Genomic DNA, 21,989 nt, shown 5'->3' on the forward strand with positions numbered 1-21,989 from the left:
GCCCAGGGTCCCCAGGCGAACAAAGATGCTAACGGATTTAGAGATTACCCCTAGGAGCCAAGGACAAAGGCCAGACTTCCCTTTGCATTAAGTTAATTCTTTACTACATAACTCTCCAACTTTTCTGAAAACAGCCCTGGTCTAATAGGTCCATACCTGAACCAACTGCTCTGGTATGGAGAGGAAATATGCTAACTGGCTAGGCCTAGGGGTAGGACTATTTACCTGACCCACTCCATAAACCAAGACCAGGGAATGTTGGTCCTCAAAGACAGTTGGACATTGGTCAGTCTCTTTTTAGTAGTAAATAAGAGGATGAAAGTCTGTCTGTGTTAACTTATGAAAAGACCACACAGTAAATAAAACACCAAATTCCTTGTATTTTTATCTAATGGTATATCATTAGCAAGTCCATGGAAAAACGAACTAAAGGTGACTTAATAAATATAGTTTTTTCTTAAAAGAGACAGAGCCCCTTTAAGATACAATATGTGTGACTTTAAAAAGAGGCTGAATAATAAGTTGATGAAGAGGCTCTGTAGGTGAATGCTCATGCAGTTTCCCACCAGTAATGAGTGGTCTGTTTCGTTTCCCTAGAGCAAAATGAAAACCTCCTAGTGCAGTGGTTCCCAAGCTTGTGATGCATTAGAATCTTCTGGGGAGCTTCTAAAATTCTAATGCCTAGGTCACACCCCATACTAGTGAAATCAGAATGGCTAGAAAAGGGATCCAGGGATCTATATTTTTGTAAAGATCCCTGGGGATTTCCATGTCCTGCAGTTTGGAAACTACTGTCCCAGAGTATTAACACAAACACTACTGCTCTGAACACCAGTTTCCACTACAGACAAATTCACCGGATTGAACGAACACTGATGAATTGTCATCCAGAAGAACTGCTCTTGAGAATCAGCCAGTTGTAATGCAAAGCCAGAGTTGGCCAGGTCAGGGTTCAGATCTGGCTTTAAGTTACCTGCGTGTTGGATCATGAGCAGGTGTCTCAGCCTCTGTAAGTTGCAGTTCCTCATCCGTGAGGAACCCCTGCTACAAAGAACTTCTGAAAGAAACAGAGGAAGTGACTGGCCTAGCAAATGTCAATTCTTTTCTTTCCACTGTTCCATTTACTGTCAGAGAGAAACCCCTAGTCTTTTCTTTTCCTCTTGCTTTTTAGACTTTGTTGCTTTGTGTTCTTGTTTGGTTTGGTTTTTAACATGTGTATGTAAGAATTCTTTTTAATTCCATCGCAGTCAATGATGCAAGGCTTGAAGTTTTCTTAGTTGTTAAATATATCTGTTCCCTTAAGTATCGAGTCCCAAGAGGAGGTGCCCTCTTTAGTCGCTTATCCAAGCAAGATGTATTAAGTATCTATGACACTATTTCATCAATCCCAAAATGCATTCACTTGCAAAATAACTCACTGTTATTTTATGTCTGTATAAAAGAGGAAAAGCCTTTGCCAATTACACTATAACATGCCATTAGCTCCAAGAGGAATTCCTATTTCATAAATGTTAAAATGGACAAGGAAATGTACATCCTAGAGTCAGTGAAATGCTATATCCTCCAGGAGCTAGGCCATTGAGACAGAGCTGTACCCACTACTGATTCAGTCATCAGAGGCCGGGAAAGACTAAAACCTGCAGATGGCCTCAATCCTCTCTCTCCTGAGAAAGAGTTGATTCCAGTTTAATCAGGAGAAAATTCTTCTTTATGGCTCTTTTAGATCATTAAATGTCATACACTGATCACTGTTTCACCTTAGAAATACAGTGTCCTGTTCAAATGGTTCCCGTTTTTAAATCACATTTCTTTAAACACAGCCAGTGTTTAAATGGCTGTACATCATCCCACCCATGGATGGGAGCCTGAAAATGGCTCATTATTTCAGCAGATCACATAAGCCATGATACAGGAAGGCAGGAGGCAGGAAGTCAGAGGGAATTCAATTTGATGATCACATGATCTTCCTTTCTCAGGCCTCCCCGTTCAACTGAAGGTTTTGTGTTGTGATCCCAAATGGGTCAAAATTCAAGCTTGGGAATTTTTTTTAATAGAGCCCTTTCCTTTATTCTATATACATATATCTATATATTTAATACAGATATACCCATTTCTCTCTCCTTACATTAAAGCCTGCTTGCCCAGAAATGTGCTTATATTTACCAATTTTTTTTCTTATGCAGCTGGCTAAATACATCCCTGAGGAAAGGCAAGATATTTGGAGCAGTTTGGGGGACAGGTGAACAATCAATGACACTGACTCATCCAGTTGAAATGAAATCTTTGTATTTTGTTTGGGAAATTAATTTTTTGATGACAGAAAAATATCGCAGAAAAAAAAATCGCAGGAAAAAGAGCACAAGACAAAAATAATAGCCATTTTAAATCCAAATGAGCATCCTACTAATCGCAACTTAGTGTGCCATGCTGGCACCCTGCTCTAGTCAACAGAGCTCTTCTTTTGAAGGTAAGAAATTTAGAGAAAGAATCTACTCTACTGTCTGGTAGGAGGATGGGTGCCAAAGTTAGATCTTTAAGGAAATAATCTTATTAGCCCCTCTTATTAAGGAAACCTCTGCAGTGTGTAGACTTTGAACTTGCCTGATAAAAAGTAGGTCTTGTCAAACAGCTCACAGCTCCTAGTGAAAAGGTTGAACTTTGTTGGTTTAGATCATCCAATCCAAATGCAAACATGTTTCTAAGCTTCTGTTTGCATACTCTGGGAGAAAAAAAGACTTTCTCATTTTCTCTGACTCCAAGGAGATGGCATCTCCCACCGAAATTACTAAATCACTATGTTAATGGCATGCACAGAAAGGCAAAAGTTTCTTGCATAACCTGAAATTTAAAGCTTCCCATTGTCATTGTTTGGGACCTTTTATTTCTTTGACTCGCCTTTTTTTTTTTCCCCTCTTAACGGACCCTGGTCCTTGAGTTTCTCGACCATTACATTTCTGAGCTGACCCCGTCTGAAGTTATAAGACTGAGATTTTGACAGCTTTGTCATTTTCATAGCTGTGAGGGTTGATGTCAGGCTTACAGGATTATTGCTCTCCAGGAATACTTCACTACATAATCAAGCGGAAGGTCAAGAGAGAGAGAGAAAAAAGAAAACAACCTTCTAATTAAATCAGGAAGGGCTGGCTTGTGCCTATAAAAAAAAAAATAAAAAATAAAAAAATCCTGCAATTTCATGCTTGTATCCAAGTGCAACAATTGGCCCCAGTCAGGGGCCTCCTTGTCGCAACGGACAACAAAAAATTGCCATTAAAGTGAGCAGCTCCTTGAAGAAATAGCTTCATTCTTTGCTTCTACTGGGCTGTTAAGGCTCTTCTCAAATCAAATTAAAGAAAGGCAGTGTAACACATAGCTTGATTAGAGTAATAGAAGGGGAGAGCAAGCTCTTGTCCAGCATCTGCTGCTTTGGCTCCAAAGATGTGTGGTTTCTGGGTACTGGCCCAGTACATAATACAACCGGACAGTAGTGCCCAAACAGAATTAAAGGAAAGCATAAGACCTATTGGACTTCGAACAGTTCAGAAGGGCCCGACTGCAGATTTTTTAGCATGAGGGGTCACTGTAGTAAGAAAGCAAGCACCTTGTAGAATTCCCAAACTGCTTTAGTCCATTTTAGTTCAGCACATCCCATCTGAGACCTACTACGTGCCAAACATTAGCTTGCCATAAGTGGTTCAACAAAGTCATTGACAGAAGCTTCATGGCTATTGGGGACAGGTGAGCAAATACTATAAATCTATGATGATCAGTAAAGATAGGGCAATACTAATAGCTTTTAAAAATTGAGCGCCTACTATGTGCCAGTCACTGTTCTAAGTGCTTTACAGGGAACAAGTAATTTAATGTAGAGGTTAGACTGTGTGTGCCTGGAACACAAAGGACATGAAAATCCCCTGAAAGGTGGTGTTTGAATTGGTTTTGAAGTAAGTATAGGAATTATTTCATATTTTGAAGAAATACAGGAATGAAAGAAAACCCTTGCTAAACAGAGAAAACTTCATCTATAAAGGCCTGAAGTGTTCCATAAGATATCCATCTAAGAAATATGGTATTTCTGCTGCAGCATAAACCAAAAGGCAGGAGGTAGGGAAAGAGTTGAAGATACCAGAACAGAATGAGGGTTCTGTCCTAAAAGTGATATAACCAGTGACGAATTTTTCAGTAGGGATAATGTTCAGATTTCTGTATTAGAAAGATCACCCTGAGATCCAGAATTGCTTCTGAAGCTGTTGAAGTAATAGCAGTTGGCCCTGTAAACATTCCTTGAGAACACCCCACCTGTTGAGGGTGGGCATTGCCCTGGCTGAGGCACTTGAGTAGAGCTTTCAGGGATCAGATATCTGGACATTCCATTTGTTGACTAAAACTGAAAGGGATCAAGATCTTTATTTATTGGTGAATCCTGCTCATGGAAACATAATGCTTCTGTATCTAATCTAATGCTCTAGGATTTCTTAGAAAGTGCCTACTTATTTAAGCAGCAACCTAAGTGTGTCCCACTAAGTGTCTGACTATGTCTGTGGGAATGACACCTGCTGGACAGTTGGCTGGAAGTCACACTAACTCCTACCTGCCTTTCTACTAAGCCTGTGTCTGAGGCCATCTGTGTGTCATACTTACAGTTCAAGGAAAACCATCTTACTGAGGGATGTATCTCTGATGGCCAGTAGCATGACTAAATGACAAGGCAAAGGAGAAAGGTAGTGGTGGGGGAGGGGGACAGAGTAGCAGCAGTAATGTGTGAGCCACACTGAGGTGACTAGGTGGGCACACAGACTGGTGATGATGTCCTCAAGACTCACCACCACAGCAAAGGTAGACCACTGGGGGTGAGATTCTTAGCTGATAGGTATCAGTTTAGAAAGTCACACTCATTTCTTCCTTAACCATTTTGCTTCAGGTTAAACTCTCTATTTATATAAACCAGGTGCTAGAAATACAAAGATTTGCCTCGTGCCCTGGAAAGTAGCCAAACTTCCTTGTGACCTTTGCTATGGTCGGTGGCCCCCATTTCTTCACAAGCAGGGACTGGGGACTGCATCCTGGCAAATGCAGTGTGCACCCCAGTTAGTGGGGATGAGACTGAAGTTGTAAGACAGTATAAGTTTCTAAGATGTACTGAAAGGAAAGGAGTCAAGCCAACCTAGTGTAATGACTTGGAAGGCCTTTAGAGGATGGAGGAATATTACGTAGTGTCCAGTGTTCTGAGAGGTGAGTTTACCAGTTGTACGGTAGCACACCATGCAAACACACGTGTGGAACTGAGCAAAGCCCTGGGACCCACTATGCTGTGGTGGAGCGGGTAGTGAAAAAGCAGGAGAATACACACCTGTTCAGAGCATGAGCGTACAACAGGGACAGCGTTGTCTCTCTCTATTCTTTTCAGCGGTGCCATGGTACGAGACAAATCTTCAGCTGATAATGAGCCAGAGAAGGCCTATACCTCCCTGGCTGAGTCTGCAACCTGAGCAGCAGCAATTGCAGCCACCCCACCCCCAACTACCCGCCCCCATTCCACAGATTTCTCAGGAGCAGGACTCTGGCCCCCTTGGTCATTTCAGGCCTGTAGATACTTCATAAGTTCTAACCACGTATCAGCTTTCTAAATTGAGAAGTTGATGAATTTTTAAATTCTTGAACCTGTGCTGTAATAATTTTTCCATCATCCTACACATTACAATGGAAGAAGGCAACAGATATATTTTCTTATGATGCTGAGAACATGAAATATTGATGGGGGAAGGGAGCATGGCTGTGGTATTGAGGTCTGCCTACAATGAAGGCACTTCTCATCCCGGCTTCTCATTTTCTATCTTTCTCTTCTGACACTGAGGACAGGAAAGAAGCCCCAAACCCACGATACCTAAGGCTAGTTCAATGAAAGCTCTTAAAAAACTGTGCAGTGAAATCTGTCTAAAAAGGTCTTTATCAGGTCTCCAGGGACCAATTGCTAATGCAGCTAATACACATTTGATCTATACAGATGATTTTCCCTTTGTCCCCAAGGGAACCTCTACAAACACTTTGGATTTACATGGTGCCAAGCCCAAGTAGCCTGTTGGAAAATAAATAGCATTTTAACACATTCAAGCATCAGTTCCCAGGATGAAAAGTAGCATGTGGGCTCTTCTCTGAGTTTTCTATCTGTGCTATAGGACATAATCAAACTTCATTTTTAGAGCATTTCTTTTCCTGGTGACATTTCACTCTAAGGCACTGCGTTCTGAAGAGAAAAGGGCACAAAGTAGAGACTCTGCTGGTTCAAAAGAAAAAATAACATTTCATCTAGGATATTATTTCCCAACACATGTTAGTGTCATGTGGGTACCAGTAAGTGTGGTACAAATATGCAAGACATCCTTAAGGGGCACCTCTCATTGAAAATGTAATATTGATCTATTTATTTTAATACATATTAGAAATTGTGTGTGTGTGTGTGTGTGTGTGTGTGTGTGTGTGTGTGTGTGTACACAGGCACACACACAATTTTGGTTATATATAGCTAGCATTTCTAAGCTGTGATTTCATAGATATTATTAGCTATGGTGAGGTAAAGTTGGAAACGGTATTTTTCTTCAATTTGACTTACTAGGTGAATAAAGAGCTGAGGGTCAGATGGAATGGTGGCTGCCTTCGTTGCAGGGAAAGATTGGATAGAGCACAAGTCTGGAAGGCAGTAGGAAAATGACTAACACTCGGGAAATGCTGATCTAGAGAAATTCCCCACCTGTCTAATTAATAGGAGAGTCAGGGCCAGCACTGCCCTTCCCTGGCCACTGGTGATGAGTGTGGATCGATGAGCCGACATCCCCGGGCAGAGACAGACTATAACTGATTCCCTGTGGCTCAACGGGATTTGAATCACAATTCCCTGTTATCTGAAGTCCTGTTTTCCTCGTGGTTGTAAGCAGAAAATTGCATGTTCATGGTGCCTCAATCGGATGTGTCATATCAACCCTCCTCACAATGAAATGATAGCAGGCAGGGTATTGCAGGTCACTCAGGAGACATGCCACTCGGAGAGGGAGTCCTCCAAATGAGTGGGCTCTGCCCTGGGTTCACAAATGTGAGGAGAGAATTTGTAGCTCTCTCAGGATGTGTCTGAGCCCATGAGAGAAAGATGATGATAGTAGGGCCTAGCTACTGAGTCTTTAGTATCAGCCAGCCATGGCACATTAACCCTCAGAAGAGCTAGGTGAACCAGGCATCATTATTCACCCTGGTGTCTTTATGGGGGAGCTAAAGTTAGAGACTTACAACAGCTGGGAGATTCCAATCCAGTTCTGTCTGGCCAAGAGGTTGGATTTCTCGCAGTCAAAATAAAAGGCCACTCTCCAGCTGTGAACACTTTGGGGGAATGACTGTTCCTAGAGCTGTGATGCTGTTCACACCAGGCATTTGAAAATCTACAAAGCCTTCTTTAGAAAAGTGTCCAGATTTAAACTTCATCCTTGGCAACGAGAAATCACAGAATAAAAAAACATTGACCATGATCTTTTCTCGGGTATGGCAAAGGGTGAGAGAATGAAGGATGGTTGGTGGAGGAGAAAGAGAAGGAACAGAAAATGATAAATCCGTGAAAGAAAAGAAATTTGTGTGCCAAGTTTGTCTTCCCACATCCATAGTCCTAATGTCATAGGGCTTGTGATATAGTCCTTGATCTGTCTCCTTGATCTGTCTCCTCATCTCCTCGATCTGTCTCCTCATCTGTATTATAAGGATTTTGGACTAAGTGACCATGTAAGTCCCATTTGAATCTACATTAGGGTAAAAGTAATTTATTTTAGTTTTGCCTTTGATGTACAGTAGCTTAGAAAGAGTTGGGTTGGACAGTGGTTTGCTAAAGCACTAGAGAAACCTTACCTTCACAGGTGACTCAGTCTGAAAAAAGACAAGAGAGCCACATCATCAATGATCCTAGGAAAGGTTATATAGGATATCTCATTCCAGAGCAGAGAGGAGGGCAGGACACAGGGAACAGGGCCCACATTCTATCCCATCCTAGTTCTCCCTCTGGGCTCCAAACCAGAAGTCCTTTGCCTTCTTGCCCATGTATAGACCCGGAATGTTGTGGAATCAACCAACTTTCTCAATCAACTTCTATACACAGCAAAACGATATGAGCCCTCTCCCTAAAGAGCTTAACTGTAACCTCAGAGAATACGATGACTGCTTTTCTTTTGCCCCTTTTAAGAAAGTTACTCAGATGAGGATTATACACTTTTTTAATCTTCTCTCTTTAACTTCTTAAACCACTAATTTGAAGCTAACCTTACACAATTGGTCTGTCTGATGGAAACAGGAAGTTGGTGCCCCAGGCAATTCCTTGTATTGTTCTAGAAGCAACAACAGTTTCTCAATTCTGCCAACAAGAGGCATGTAGGCCTCTTAGGTAGTCTGAACAGTACCTATTCAGGGATATTCATCATTAGGAATTGAGTATGAGCTTCCACAGGGGGATAAAAGTACAAAAACAGAATTTAAAGACCACCAAGAGTGCCTTCATATTATTTGCAGAGACAGAGGAAAGCCTGTGTTGTAAGACTAACATTCTAACCCCACATATTATAAAAGTACAAAGGAAAGGGCCTGACAAAGTCAGAGTTACCCTCAGATGAAGTATACCTGGTACGAGAGGAAATGTTCAACTCAACGCTGGCTAATTGAGTACATACCATGGAGGGAAAAATAAGAGAAATGTTAACTTAATGAAGCAAAAGCATGACTTGCATCAGAAAGCGATTAGCTGTGGTGATCTGTGCAGTGAATAAAGCCAGGCCATGTTAGAACTTGATTTGGCTGATGTGTTTCAGAAGGACTCATAATTCATGTTTCAACTGGAGAAATAGCTTCAGCAAATGATGCAACACGCTGCATTTTTGTTCAGGTGGTTTGACAAAAAGCAAAAGATGGCGTTGTTTGAAACTCTGAGAAAGGATCTTGATGTCCATGCAGTCCAGCTGCTCATCAGATATAGTCACAATGTATGTGGGTATTTCTCAGCAGTGAAGTGGGTAGACCCTATTCATTATGAAGATTTATCATTTGGGTAGCCCTTGTTCATGTAAGCAGTAAGAAGTGATTTGTACTTAAAAATAACTGCATGTTCAAGACCTCTTGTGATTATTTATATGGAAGGAAGATGTAGTTATTTGCTAACTCTATCAGTAGAGAAGAGATATGTGGGCAAAATTCTGTATTTTTCAAAGATGTGAATAACATACGCAACCTTTATAAATTATGAAGTTTGAAGTGCTGTTTTCTCATTTGAAAGATTTAGAAACTTCTAGCAAAACTCAGAGATAGTCAAGTGGCTTAGCAAAAGCTGTAGAACCTTATTTATTGAAAAACTTTAAAATCAAAATGTAAAGTAATCCTTTTCTGGAAAGAAAGAAACAAACAAACAAACAAAAAACCTAAGCTCATTGTGAGGTATGAGGTATTGGTCCTGTACACTCATTATTAAAGCAAAGAGACTGGATTGAATGGTGAAAAAGAAACGGGCTTGTGAGTTCCACTGGTTTTACTTTTAGCCTCGTGTGGGGCTGAAGGAGCGTTTGAAGAGGTAGTCAGACCTCTGCATTCCAGTGGAGCTCTGCTGGGTAACATGAAATCAAGCAAGTCCCTTAATCTCTCTGGTCCTCCTTGTGTTTTTCATTCAGATGCTAGTGTTCCATTAGATTGAGACTCTCAACCTCTGTTGCTTATAGCTTGGGGAAAGGGGTGTAGTTAAGTGGATGGAGGGTTCTGGAGGATGGACTTCGGGTCACGTTTTTTCCCCCTATCTCAAGTAGAGCAGCCCTCTGGGCTATCAGAATGCTGAAATAGGTGTAGTTTACAGTTTAATCAGCAGGAAGGTGTTCAGTTGGTTTTTAAAATGTTAGAATTCCCTTTTAAAAAAAGGAAATCCCCTCTTATTACTCTGTTTTTATAATCTCTTTAGTTTTTATCGACCTCTGTCATGGGGCAACTACTGTGAACACGTTTATTGAAGGTAATTGATAATGATGACTACAGTGTTTTGCACACAGATTGTTAGTGATGATCTGATTGCTTGGGGCTCAGGCATCTGTGAACCAATGTAAGTTTTGTGCCTTTTGATTGATAATCTTTTGATTGATAATCTTTTAACCAAAGTTTATTAGGAGCCCACAAGGTGCCAGGCACTGAGTTAATTCCTTCTATTTCTGACTGAATCCTCAAAGTCCTAGAAATGAGTTCCATGTTCCATAGCTTCTAGATAAGAAAACTGAGGCTCAGAGAGGCTGCACAACTTGTCCAAGGCCACGGGGGGAGCAATGACTGACAGAACCGAAAGCCTTTCCCACACTGCAGCTCTGTAGGGTAACAAGAGAGTCCTCAGGCAACCCTCACTAAGACGTCTAGTCTTCAACCAGCCTCTAAGTTGATTATTGCTTGCTTATTAGAGAAACAAGTGATATTCTTGAATGATCTTCCTCCCAAGGAATCATCTCTGTTCTTGTCACTCTAGCTAGTTGCTTCTGAGTCCTTTCCAGGCAAAATGACAGTGTGTGTCGTTGGATTCCTTAGCGGCAAGAATGAGAGGAACCGTCTCAAGTTGAGAGCACAGTAGTGCCCACACATGGCCAAGGCCTCTGTAGAGGTCGGTGGACCAGATGACCCAGCGTGGGTATGCGGAGCCAATCCTACAACTTGAAATCATTTGACAGGGCAACTTGTATTTGCTTTTCCATCCATCAGGTCTTTGGGTGCCTGGGTAGTTGTAGGATTGTATGGTGTGTGAGTGTGTGTGTGTGTGTGTGTGTGTGTGTGTGTTCTATCATGCTAACTCTCATCTGCTTATTGTTGAGGGATATTCTGCTGCTTCACACACTGGAGCAAATTTGCCATTGCTTCGCTCTGGTGTGCATCAAAGGGCGGGTCTGCCCCCTTTGGGCTCTATTCTACTGATCTACCCTGTGTTCTCTACTATACTTTCCAATTTTCCATCCAAGGTATCTGAACTGAGATGGACTAAGCCACTGGAAATGACAGTCACTTGAAAAAAAAAAAAAAACCTGGCAAACACAGGGATGCACATTCAAAGGAAGCCTTTGGAGAGAAGCAGGTTGCTCTTTTCTCCTTGTTTTCTTGGATGAGACAACTGACTTTGCCCAAGCTGACTTCTTGCCTAGATACACTGACTTAACTGTGAGGTCCTGCCAAAGGTGGTTTCATTAAGCGATGCCCGGGGCTTTTGCAAAATGAAGTCACCTCTGCCTGCCAAGCAGGGACTCTCCAGCTAGACACCAGGGGAAATGCATAGCCTTCTCACTACTCCTACAGAGGAGGAAGTTCCTGTCCTCATCCTTCCTTTGCCGTGCCAGTATACAGTTCTTTCTGCCAGTGGCCAATATGCCCGGCTCATAATGTGTTGTCGAGCTACTGACAAGAAAGGAAATGGTGGACTGCAACTTGGAGAATTGTTCGTTTTGCTGAAGAGGAGACTTGGGGGCAGAGTCATTGCTCTACTTGGCGAAATCAGTGGTCTTCCCATCTAGTGCTATGACTTGGATGGGGCACCAAGGAGCATTTGTTGGGTGAGCGTGATTGCTCTGCATCCAGCTCAGAAGGTTAGTCATGTTGCCAAATGCGCCTTACTTCCCTTAACAGCCCATTCTAAATCAATCTTCCATGAATTCATCAAAATGTTGTGTTCTTTTTTGTTTTGTTTTGTTTTGTTTTGTTTTTGTAGTGCCTCAACTTGGCTCTTTCCAAATCCAGTGCCCCCGACCCAGGGCAGCCCCTGGCAGGGCATTCCCCTAACTGTTCTCTGAACTTGCCTCCCTAGAGTGTCATCTGTCCTCTCTAGGAAAAGTGTCCTCTCCCCCTGGCTCATTTGCCATCATGGCCATATTTCAGTGCTCTCTTGGCTCCCCATAGATGAGTTGGGACACGCCTCAAAGTGCTTCTGTTTCCTCTGAAAGAGGTTGAATCTGGGAAGGGGGGGGGTGAATATATGTGGGAATGGTTTAATTGTATCCATGAGGATTCTTAGTAATCAGGATGCCAGTGTGTGTTTTCCAGAGCCTAGAGCTGACATAAATAATGTAGCGTACCTCGCTTTGTGCAGGCTTGCTGAGGAATGCTGATGGAGAAAAAGCCAAACTGGGATCTGAAGCTCCCGGCTCCCGGCACAGCCTTTAAAATCTTTTTATTGAGTAGCAGTTTTGAAACTGCAGCCAGGGCCTTGGCGGGCTGTGTATGCCAGGAGAAGCGGATGGAGGAGTAACTTTGGGGGAAGGCGCCTCACTTGGTTTCTGGAGAATGCGAATGTAGTGCGGCTCGGCTGGCTCCAGCTAACGATTGGTTAATTTCATTTTGCCTTCTCAATCCCAGAAGGAATAGGACAGCTCTGTCAAGGCCCTGAGAGCCCGGTAAGTGTGCAGCTGTTGCTAACAAGATATGACCGGCCCCTCAAACATTGTTAAAAGCATCTTGCTAGCCTTTTAGAGCCTCTTGCCTTAATGGTAAGAGCCAGATGAGCTTTGCGGGACAGCTAACCCCAAATGAAGTCCTGCCGCTTAAGCTCATTTAAAGGGGAAGTATGCACTGGGGAGAACCAGAGGTACCACAAATGCCACAGTTCATTTGCAGGAGGGAAACAAATGTGTCTTTACGTGGGATTTTTACAGGAGGTCTGCCAAGCCAAATTTCCAATCGAAGCATCTTCCAGATTTTGATCTAAAGTGTACCTCCAGCCTTCTCTGGGGCACAAAATAGAAGTGAAGGGAAAGATGGGTGGAGGAGTAGAAGGATGTTAGAAATAATTCTCAGTTGTTCATGTCAAGGGACAGGTTCTGGGCACTCAGTTTAAAAAAAAAAAAAAAAAAGACAGCTATTCCTTGCTTATACTCTGGTGGTTTAGAGGACTTCAGGGAACATTTGTTTTTTTGTTTTGTTTTGTTTTTCCTTTTGATTAAGGCATTTGGGGTCTAGAAAAGAAGATTAAAGCAGGATCCGTTTAATTTATTTAGTTTGCCTCACAGACATGAAGCTTCAAAATGGTAAGTATCAATTATCTTCCTACGGGTTGGGGGCTAGCTGGGAGAGGGGTTCTCAGGCGCTTTCTGAGCCAGGACCTGTTAGCAAATCCGGGCTGCTTTATAGCTCAGGCCGCTGGTAGGAGTTGATGTGTTGACATAGAAAAAGCACCGATGACACATTTGGTTGGACTGGAAGGGTCTGTACAGCTCGCCCCTTAAGGGATGGTTCTTTCTGCTGTTGCTGGTTGGACAAGAAGGGGACCCCATGTGAACACCTCATTTGCCCATTTAAATCATGAAAAAAATGTAAAAAACTCAGATACTTTCATCATGAAATGTGTGGATTTTTTTCCCCCTCTTCTGTTGCTACTTAGTTGTTTCGGCTTTTCTCTCCATTGAAAATAGTATCATCTAAATGTGTTTTATAAAATAGTACTTGGAATTTTGTCTGTGATATGACCCTCTGGGTATATTACTAAAAACTCCCAAACTTATAACTATCTCGTTAAATTGGTGGGGAAAAAAAGCTTTTCCTTACTTTCTTTTTTTTTTTTTTTTTTAATCTCAGCCTCATTCTATTGTCTTCCAACATTGCCCAGATTTTGTCTACCAGCTGCTTTAAAATGTGTGTTCAGTAGTCAGGAAAGCCCCACATCCTCACATCCTCCTCTCTGCTTTCGCAAATGCTTTCTTCCCCCATCAGAGTTGTTTTTTTCTTGTTTTCCCTCTCGGTTTCTGCCATCCTGGATAAGGGAAAGGGAATTGACATGTCTTTGGTTTGAAAGATCTAGCTCAACAGTTTTCTAGCAATCTTTCCATTCTTCAGGGACTAGCATGCCCATCTGTGAAATGGGCCTGAAACTGGATGAAATATGTAATATGTCTGCTCTCTGGAAGCTTCTCAGTCATGGTTGCAAATACTTGAAAAAAGTTGTAGAGATTTACTTAACAGGTTGTCTGCAAGCTGTTCTCTATAAGCTTGAGTTGAGAAATACTTTAAGTCCCACCTCCCCGCGCCCCCCCAAAAAAACCTGGTTGCTTGTTGGTCTTTATTTATAAGTGCATTAGAGGAAAGTGCATTTTAACTGCAGAGAGAAATGCAATGCTTCTAATAAACAAAACTCAGTTTTTATAACCTAAGAAGTGACCTGAAGGAATGTGAAGAATTGATAGAAGGCTGTGGTTCTCGGGTGCAAAGTCACGGCTTCATGTTTAATTTAACAAAACATTAAACATTTCATGTTTAATTTAATGAAACATTAGAGCACTAGGATTTGTCACCTTCATGACAGAATGTCAGAAATGTGGGATAGTTTCAGAATATATGTTCTTTCTGCAGAATTCACATATGACACTGGAAATGTGTCACAGCTGAGGACCTATGCTTTTTTCTAGGGATCTTTTTCCCCTCTGATAAAAGCAGGAGAAGCAAAAAAAAGCAAGTAAAACAACAAAAACAACACCACATTAGGCATGCACTACTAGTCTAGCTAATTTTAGGGGGACTATTAGCAGGCATTTAGGCAAATCTATTAACATTTAGCATCAGCACAAATGGAATTGCATTTCTACTTTTTGTGCTTCTGACAAAACAGGCACAAGGATCTTCAGGACCAGAAAAGAATGGATGTCAGAACCATGTGTTAGGCAGTCAACTTGATTAAACCCTTTTGGATTTTTTAATAACTATTCAAGAAAGTGGGGTGAGATCCTTGGAAAATTTTAAATAAATCTATCAGTTTGACAAAGATTATTACCAATGAGGAGAGGAAGTCTGCATTACTTGCCAGTTTTTTTCTTAGTCTGGAAAATGTGGCTGGAGGTTGATAGTGCTACTTTGCCTTTGGCTTGTGGTGGAAAATTTCCCTTTTTGTATTTCAAAGTGCTGAAAGATAGATAGGTCCAACCTCTCTGTCCATATTTTGTAGATTGGTGGGGCTCTAGTTTGCATCTGATGTTTAAAATGTTTAGCTCTGTTTGATAGAAAGCAAGAATTTGTGTTTGAGCAATGCAGGTGATTACCGATTCATAAAACATGTGTGTATAGGTGTACACATATGCATTTATACACGCACACACACACACATAATACACAGGCAAACAAAAGCTCCCCCAATTCTGCCTCCATTCATTTGAACTATCTCCAGCACCATCTCAGCAATGCTGTATGAGATACTGCGTAGTCTTTTGTTTTGTGATGGCAGGGGTGCAGATACCTCTCCGTGTTATTATATACTCCGTTTGAATGTGTAGCTTCCTTGTGTCCCTTGAAGTGGCTGAGACCAGATGCTGCAGAGAGAGATGTCATACTAATGCAATTCAGAGGAGCATATGGCAAGAGAAAAATCGTTATGACAGTTACTGACCTGAAGAGCAAGTAGCTTTTTTAACCTTTAAAAAAATTGTTTTAACTCCATCCTAAGTAGCAGCCAATACTTTATTTAGCTGAATATTTTTTAACTCTCCTGTAGGTTGCGTTCCAGAGCAGGGGTACAAAAGAGTGGCTGAGACTTCTGGAGAGCCCTATTTCCTTTGGTGGGGGTAGGGAGAGTAAGAAAGCCCTCCATGTGTGGCTCCTATTCATCACCCACTCCCTGGGACTGCCTCCACACTCTGGGCCTCTGGGTTGGAAGGCTAAGACCCATCACAGGGACTTCCGACTTCCCATGAACTGCCTTGGGATGGTGCCCCCTGGGTTCTTCTCCTCACCCCTGCCCCCAGCTGAGGAGGTCTGAGCCAAGCTCCCCCCAGTGTGTGGTCCCTGCTGTCCTGAGGTACACCCAGCTATCCTGCCACACTCACTGCTGTCTCTGTGACCCCTCTCTCAACACCATCCTGACCTGTGTGTGGCTCAGAGGTAGTAGAGGTTGATGACCAATTATATTAACTTCAGAAGGCCCCTTCTGAGCCCCCTCTCTGTGCTCGGCACTCTGACAGGCCTTGAAAGAAAAACCAAAGGAGATGTGATTCCCATCTTAAAGGAGTTCCTATCTAATAGAGAAGTTGTGCTCACACAAATGTGTAAAGCATAGTCTTCGGTGCTATGGTGACTGTGGAAGGAGAGTCTTTGCATGGCTGCAGGTACCAAGTGGGTGCCAAGGAAAGGGCGGCTAGTCTTCAGACAGAAGGTCAGGAAAGGCTTTGTAGAGGCTCTTGGTCAAGAGAGAAGCCTGGAAGTTTCCCCCCGGAAGACAGTAGGCAGAACCTTCTGAACACAGAAAATGGTTGGCTTGAGGTGCCAAGTCCAGTAATGCTAGTATACAAGGAAGCCAAAGGATTATAGTAGAATGATTAGCACAGCCCCATGGTGACCAACTTTCCATACCACCAGTCTGTACCATCCTATGGGAAGCCTAAGGCAGCCAGGCAATTCATGACTGTACAGACAGCAAGGGCCAGGCATCAAAAACAAAACAAAACAAAACAAAAAAACAAAAACAAAAACAAAAAACAAAAAAAGCAGCACACAGTTTATGTGAGAGCTCCAATTTCCATATCTAATTCAACCTCAAGAAAACATCATGCTGGCTGCCACTGTGTGGACCAAACAATTAAATGTGAAGGTCCCAGATGGAGCCTGGGGGCTGCTAGCTTGCAACCTTTGCAAATGGACAGCAGGTCCCTGTAAAGGGATTTCATCCTCTGGCTAACTTGCTTTAAACCTGAAAATTTTTTCAAGGAGCCTTTACACAACATAAACCGTCTTTGGAGAGACATTTTCCCCCAAGTCTTCCAATTTTCCCATGCCTCCACTTGAAAATCTGCTTCGGGGATAGGTACGGATGTTTGTTTACATCTGGACTTACATTTATATGGGTGCTGTGTGTGTGTGTTTATATAATGGTGAGCATGTTTGGGTCCCTTCAGATAGTCCAAGCTTCTGGAGGTGGAAACAGAAATGCAGGTCAAAAAGCCGACTCCGTAGATGAAGACACACACCATCCGTCTGCACAGCCAACGAGTACCTTTCTGCTCGGCCGACGTAGCACACAGTTTGGGGGGGGGGGGTCCTTGTTTTTAAGTTTTTTTATCTTCTCACCAGTGACTTAACTGTCTATCCTATGGCAACAGCAGAGATGTTCCCACTTCTCTTAGCCCTCGGGGGTTCCGCGGGCATATCTTTGAGAAGGCAGCCCCGGCTTAGTGCTGACTTGGGCCGGTGCACACAAGGCTGGCAGTGATCTCCTGGACCTTGGGTGCTCTGCCACTGCTTGCCCTCCGCTGGCCCCGGCCGGGCAGGGCGCCCCCCCCCTCCCGCCCCAGAGCCGGGCGCAGGACCACACCTGCTCCCCACGGGCTGGCCCGCAGCTGTCAGCGCTCCGGGTGCCTTAGCGGCGGGCTGGCACGGAGAAACCTGGGACAGGCCTAGGCCGCTTAGCCCTGGCAAGTAAGCGTGCTGGTACTAACCATTTGCTGAGGTGACTGAGCTCTCACTGCCCTCATTTATCGCTCTGAAGAGTGGATGCTAGTATTTCTCAACTCTATGGGAACAATGTCAATGATGAGTAACAACAACAAAAAAATCGTGGCCGGGATATCAGCTGAAACCTGTTCCGTGACTTCTGTGTGTTTCCTGGGCCTCTGCACGGAGGCTCAGCTTTACCCCTGAGGCCACCCCACAGCCCCAAGCTCCGATGGCCCACGAGCCTGTCAAACCCTGTGCTGCTCCTTTCTCTCCGCTTCAGGCTGATCGAGTGGTGGAACTCGGCCCCTTTCCCTTCTCATGTGCAGACAACAAATCACAAACCAGCAAACAAAATCATCTACCCAAAACTTCTATGCCGGGCAGACTTCACTGAAAATTTGAGAAAAAGGAAGAGCTTCATATGCCAGCGGTTAAAAGAACTTGCAATGAAATATCTGATGGCCCCTTACTTCTTACACAGTCTCTGCTGTTGAAGGAAGCAAAAAGTCAGTAAAGATCTATTCGCTTGGGGCTCCAGCTTCCTGCCAAGTTCTTCGTTGGATCTCTCCCTGTCTCCCTAAATGGCCAGAAATTCAAGTGTTTGTCCCATCATATTACACAGAGCAGCTCAGCACTCTCCACTCCTGCCCCCAGCACCCGTGCCTTTATCAGTACACGGTGGACAGAAGCCAGTCTATTCTGTGCTCGGCCTTTCCCTCTGTCTTGAGGGAAGACAATCGTAGAGAGATTAATTTCCTTACAGATGCAAATAATACTCCTCCCTATCAACAATCTCCAAGCCAGAAGGGAAAAGTTGTTAGATTTTCGTTTTAAGTAAGAGTTTTTCTAGTGTATAAAGCTGTAGTACTTCGTTATGCTATTCAATGTCCTTTCTATCCGAATGATTGATTTGCATGACTGATGGATCAATTATCCAGGCAATGTGGCCAAAAGGTAAGAGTTTAGACTCCAGTGCCCTGCCACTTACCGGCTGTGTGACTTTGAGCAAGTTAGTAAGTTCTCTGAGCAGTTAAATGAGGGGTGATTGTGATGCCTCCACAATTACTGACAGGGTTGTTACGTAATTAAATAATTCATCTGAGGGCCCTTATCTCAGAACCTGACATTTGCGATTGTTCTTTCCTTTGTACTCAATTTTATCACTTCATTTCACTGGGCCAGATTTCATGATCGAGCTTTTCCCTCTGCTTCCAAAATCATTTCAGTTTAAGTTGGTAGGGTACTAGGACTCTGGCCCAGGCCAGAGCAAGCCTCACCCTGATGGTGGAAATTGGCACACAATTACTGACCCTCCTCTTCCATCTTCAAGACAGAAGGGGGCAGTCTTGCTGCCTCCCTCCAGGCTGGCTTTGGGGTTAGATATGATTCTCTGAAGTAATGTCCTCTCTGCTGCTATTTTAACCAAAGTGCTAACAAACCCGAGGTGGTTCAGAGTAACTGGAATTAGCTGAATTTTGTCTTCCAAGTACATACAGTGTTACAGGAAACACAAACACTCAGAAATATCTCATTCATCTTCCGTGGCAGAGAATCCAATTGTTCAGTCTTGGTTTGAGTCCTCAACAATTATTGCAACTAAACTTTAATCAACAGTTTCAGTAACAATGTTGAATTTTAAAGTTCCTAGCTACTAGTTAGAGCATGGCTTAGCTCGTACACGGGGAAATCAGTCATTTTGTGGTGATTAACATCTATTCAGAACAGAGAATGTTATTACTGGTGCTAAATTATCATAGGAATTAATGCAGTCTTTTTAAAGGGCTTAAAATATGTTAATAAATACAATATTTCAACACCTGCAGCTCAAGGAACCAAAGTCATTAAATTATATTTATTATTGCAGGGATCTAGGTGGGGGGAAAGTAGTTTAATGAGCATGAATGAAACAGGGGTTCTTTATTTAAAACGGGTTACCTAAAGAAATGTTCCCTTTGAGAGGTTATATTATAGAATCATCTGCTATACAAAAAGCAAGTCAGAGACAATAATTTTCTGACTTTGGAGAATGAACTTCAGGGGTCCTCTGGGGACAAGGCAAAACTCTCCACTCTCCTCCCATTGAACTTGGGATTTAACTTTCCCCTTCTCACCTTCTCCAGCTTCAGTTTCCACCACCTTCTCACTCATGTTCCACCCAAAAGCCTTACCCTCCTTGTAGTTTCTCAGAGGTACCCAGCTCTTGTCTACCTCAGGGCCCTGGCATATGCTTTTACCTCTCTCTTCATGGTATTTATTTTGAGCAATCCATTGGTACATTGCCAGGTTTTGTCTTAAACAAATTGTAACTACTAGCTAATTTAATCCTTGTAACAGCCTAATTGACTATGTCCCATATCATTCCCATTTTACAGATGGAGAAATGAGTCAGAGAGAGGTTAAGTGCCTTGCCCTGGGCCCTGCTGACCCGAGGTCTTCTCTTCACCCCAAAGTGCTGCCTCTTTGGAGGGTCAGCTACCGTCATCCCTCAGATCTCAATTCATTTGCTGACCTTGACACCTTTATTTAAAATCACCCCCAACCCTTTTTTTCTCTTTCATGATCCAGATAACCCTTTGCAGTGTACCTTAGCACAATTTAAAACAATTATATATATATTTATGTATTTTTAGTAGCCAGTTCCCTTCTCTGGCACTACTATCATGTCCATGAAGGCAGCAACTATTTTTGTTTGATGCTATATTAAAGTAACTGACATTTAATGAATACTGAAAAAATATTTGCTTAATGGGTCCTTGAACTCAGATGTTCACCATTGGCTATTTGTAGCCAGAATGAGCAATATTTTTCATCTGTCTATCCATATAGACAGATGAAAATTTTTTTTCACATTTTCAGAAAGAAAGGAATAACTCTTCTTGTGATTATTTTTAAATCAATTGATTTAAAAAATGACATCCCAGCATAATCATTTCTATATTAAATCTGGGCCTTGGTACATAAAAGATTGAGGAATGATGATCCAGTGAAATTTATATATGACAGGTAAAGAATCAGAAAACCTTGGAGGAGAAGCCACTTGGTCAAAGTAGGAAGCTGGTTAGGATGATGTTCAAGAGCAAACCCTAGTGCTCTTGGCACATGGTCCAGTGTCATTTCTGCCTCTGTGGCTTGCTCATACAATCACCCAGGCTGATAGCATCAAGAGAAACTAATCAAAAACAGAGAAGCTCTTTCAGACTGGTTTTTGCTGCTACTAAGAACATTGTGCTTGGCAGGTTGGGAGCAGTAGATGGAAGCTCTCGTGTTTTCTTAAATCTTGGGGGTGTTCGAGGCGAAAATTAACTGTCTGAATATCCTCGTGGTGGAATGCATTTGAAATGCTATTTCCTGTTATGATATGAAAGGAGGAAAATAAACAAATACACATTGTGTGGAATTAAAAATGGAGATCCCAGAGCTACACATCATGCCCAGAGTGAGACACCAGCCTTAGAGAAACTGCCTCATTTTCCTGGTTTGCCAGCTTGTTGAGGACACACTCTGACTACTAAAATCCTCAACACCATGGTTGTTTTCCACCTATGAGCCATGGGCCACATTGAGAATCTGATTAAAGTTTTGGGCTGTATGCCCAGAAAAAATGAATATATACAAACGTGAAACATTTTGCAGATTATTTCAGGGAGCTTATGGAATTCTTTTGTCCATTTCATGAATCTCTACAGGCATATAGATTCTAGTTTAAGAAGCCCTGATAGCATATAATATTAGTTAACTATACCAGTAATACTGAGCCCTTTTTATATGTCAGACACCTGGCTACATATATATATATATATATATATATATATATATATATATACACACACACATATATATATGTATATATATAAATGTATATTGTATATATATTTTCTAATACATTGTATATATAGTATCTATAAATTGTATGTATGTATAAATGTATATTGTGTTTATATACATTTATACACATAATGTATATACATGTATATATACAAACACATATATATGCATGTGTGTATTTTTCTTTTACTTAATCCTCAGGTGTTATGACTGTTCCCATTTTATAATGAGGAAACCAAGGCTTAGAAAGGCTAAAGAAAGCAGAAAGTATTAGGGCCCAGTTTCAAACCAAGTGATCTGATGTCAGAGCCACACAAAGGCACATATAGAAAGTTTGCATCAAGTAGACCTTCCCCAGCTTAGATGTAATGCCATGATGAAGCCCATGATAGAAAATAAAGGCTAGGGGCACCCGGGTGGCTCAGTGGCTGAGTGTCTGCCTTTGGCTCAGGTTGTGATCCTGGGGTCCTGGAATTGAGTCCCGCATCAGGCTCCTTGCTCCCCTGCTTCTCCCTCTGCCTGTGTCTCTGCCTCTCTCTCTGTGTTTTCCATGAATAAATAAACAAAATCTTAAAAAAAAAAAAAAAAAAAGAAAAGAAAAGCTAAATAAGACATCTCTATAGTGTCACTCAAATCTCCAAAGAGCTAGGGACTCCACATCTAGTTCTTTGAATTCCTCGTGGAGAGGCAATTAGAATGGTTTTAGGATATCTCCTCTTTCCAAGAATGGCTCT

General features: G+C 42.3%; 1 protein-coding gene across 22 annotated transcripts in view; it reads left to right on the plus strand.

Moving 5' to 3' along the window:
- The window catches only part of TENM2 (teneurin transmembrane protein 2), a 3,550,639-nt gene that overhangs the window by 3,116,274 nt on the left and 412,376 nt on the right, over positions 1-21,989 (plus strand). For 2 of the 22 annotated variants that reach the window (XM_041750484.1, XM_041750491.1), the window contains exons 1-3: positions 11,279-11,612; positions 12,113-12,416; positions 12,964-13,046. The exons of 17 other annotated variants lie outside the window; for them this stretch is intronic. In XM_041750484.1, coding sequence (XP_041606418.1) covers positions 13,031-13,046 — 16 coding nt within the window. In that variant the 5' untranslated portion in view covers positions 11,279-11,612; positions 12,113-12,416; positions 12,964-13,030. Of the gene's footprint in view, positions 1-11,278; positions 11,613-12,112; positions 12,417-12,963; positions 13,047-21,989 lie in introns of those variants that run through there. 3 more of the 22 variants (XM_041750488.1, XM_041750486.1, XM_041750487.1) reach the window with 3 other exon arrangements.

The sequence above is a fragment of the Vulpes lagopus genome, chromosome 3 (assembly GCF_018345385.1).
Source record: "Vulpes lagopus strain Blue_001 chromosome 3, ASM1834538v1, whole genome shotgun sequence".
Classification (NCBI taxonomy): domain Eukaryota; kingdom Metazoa; phylum Chordata; class Mammalia; order Carnivora; family Canidae; genus Vulpes; species Vulpes lagopus.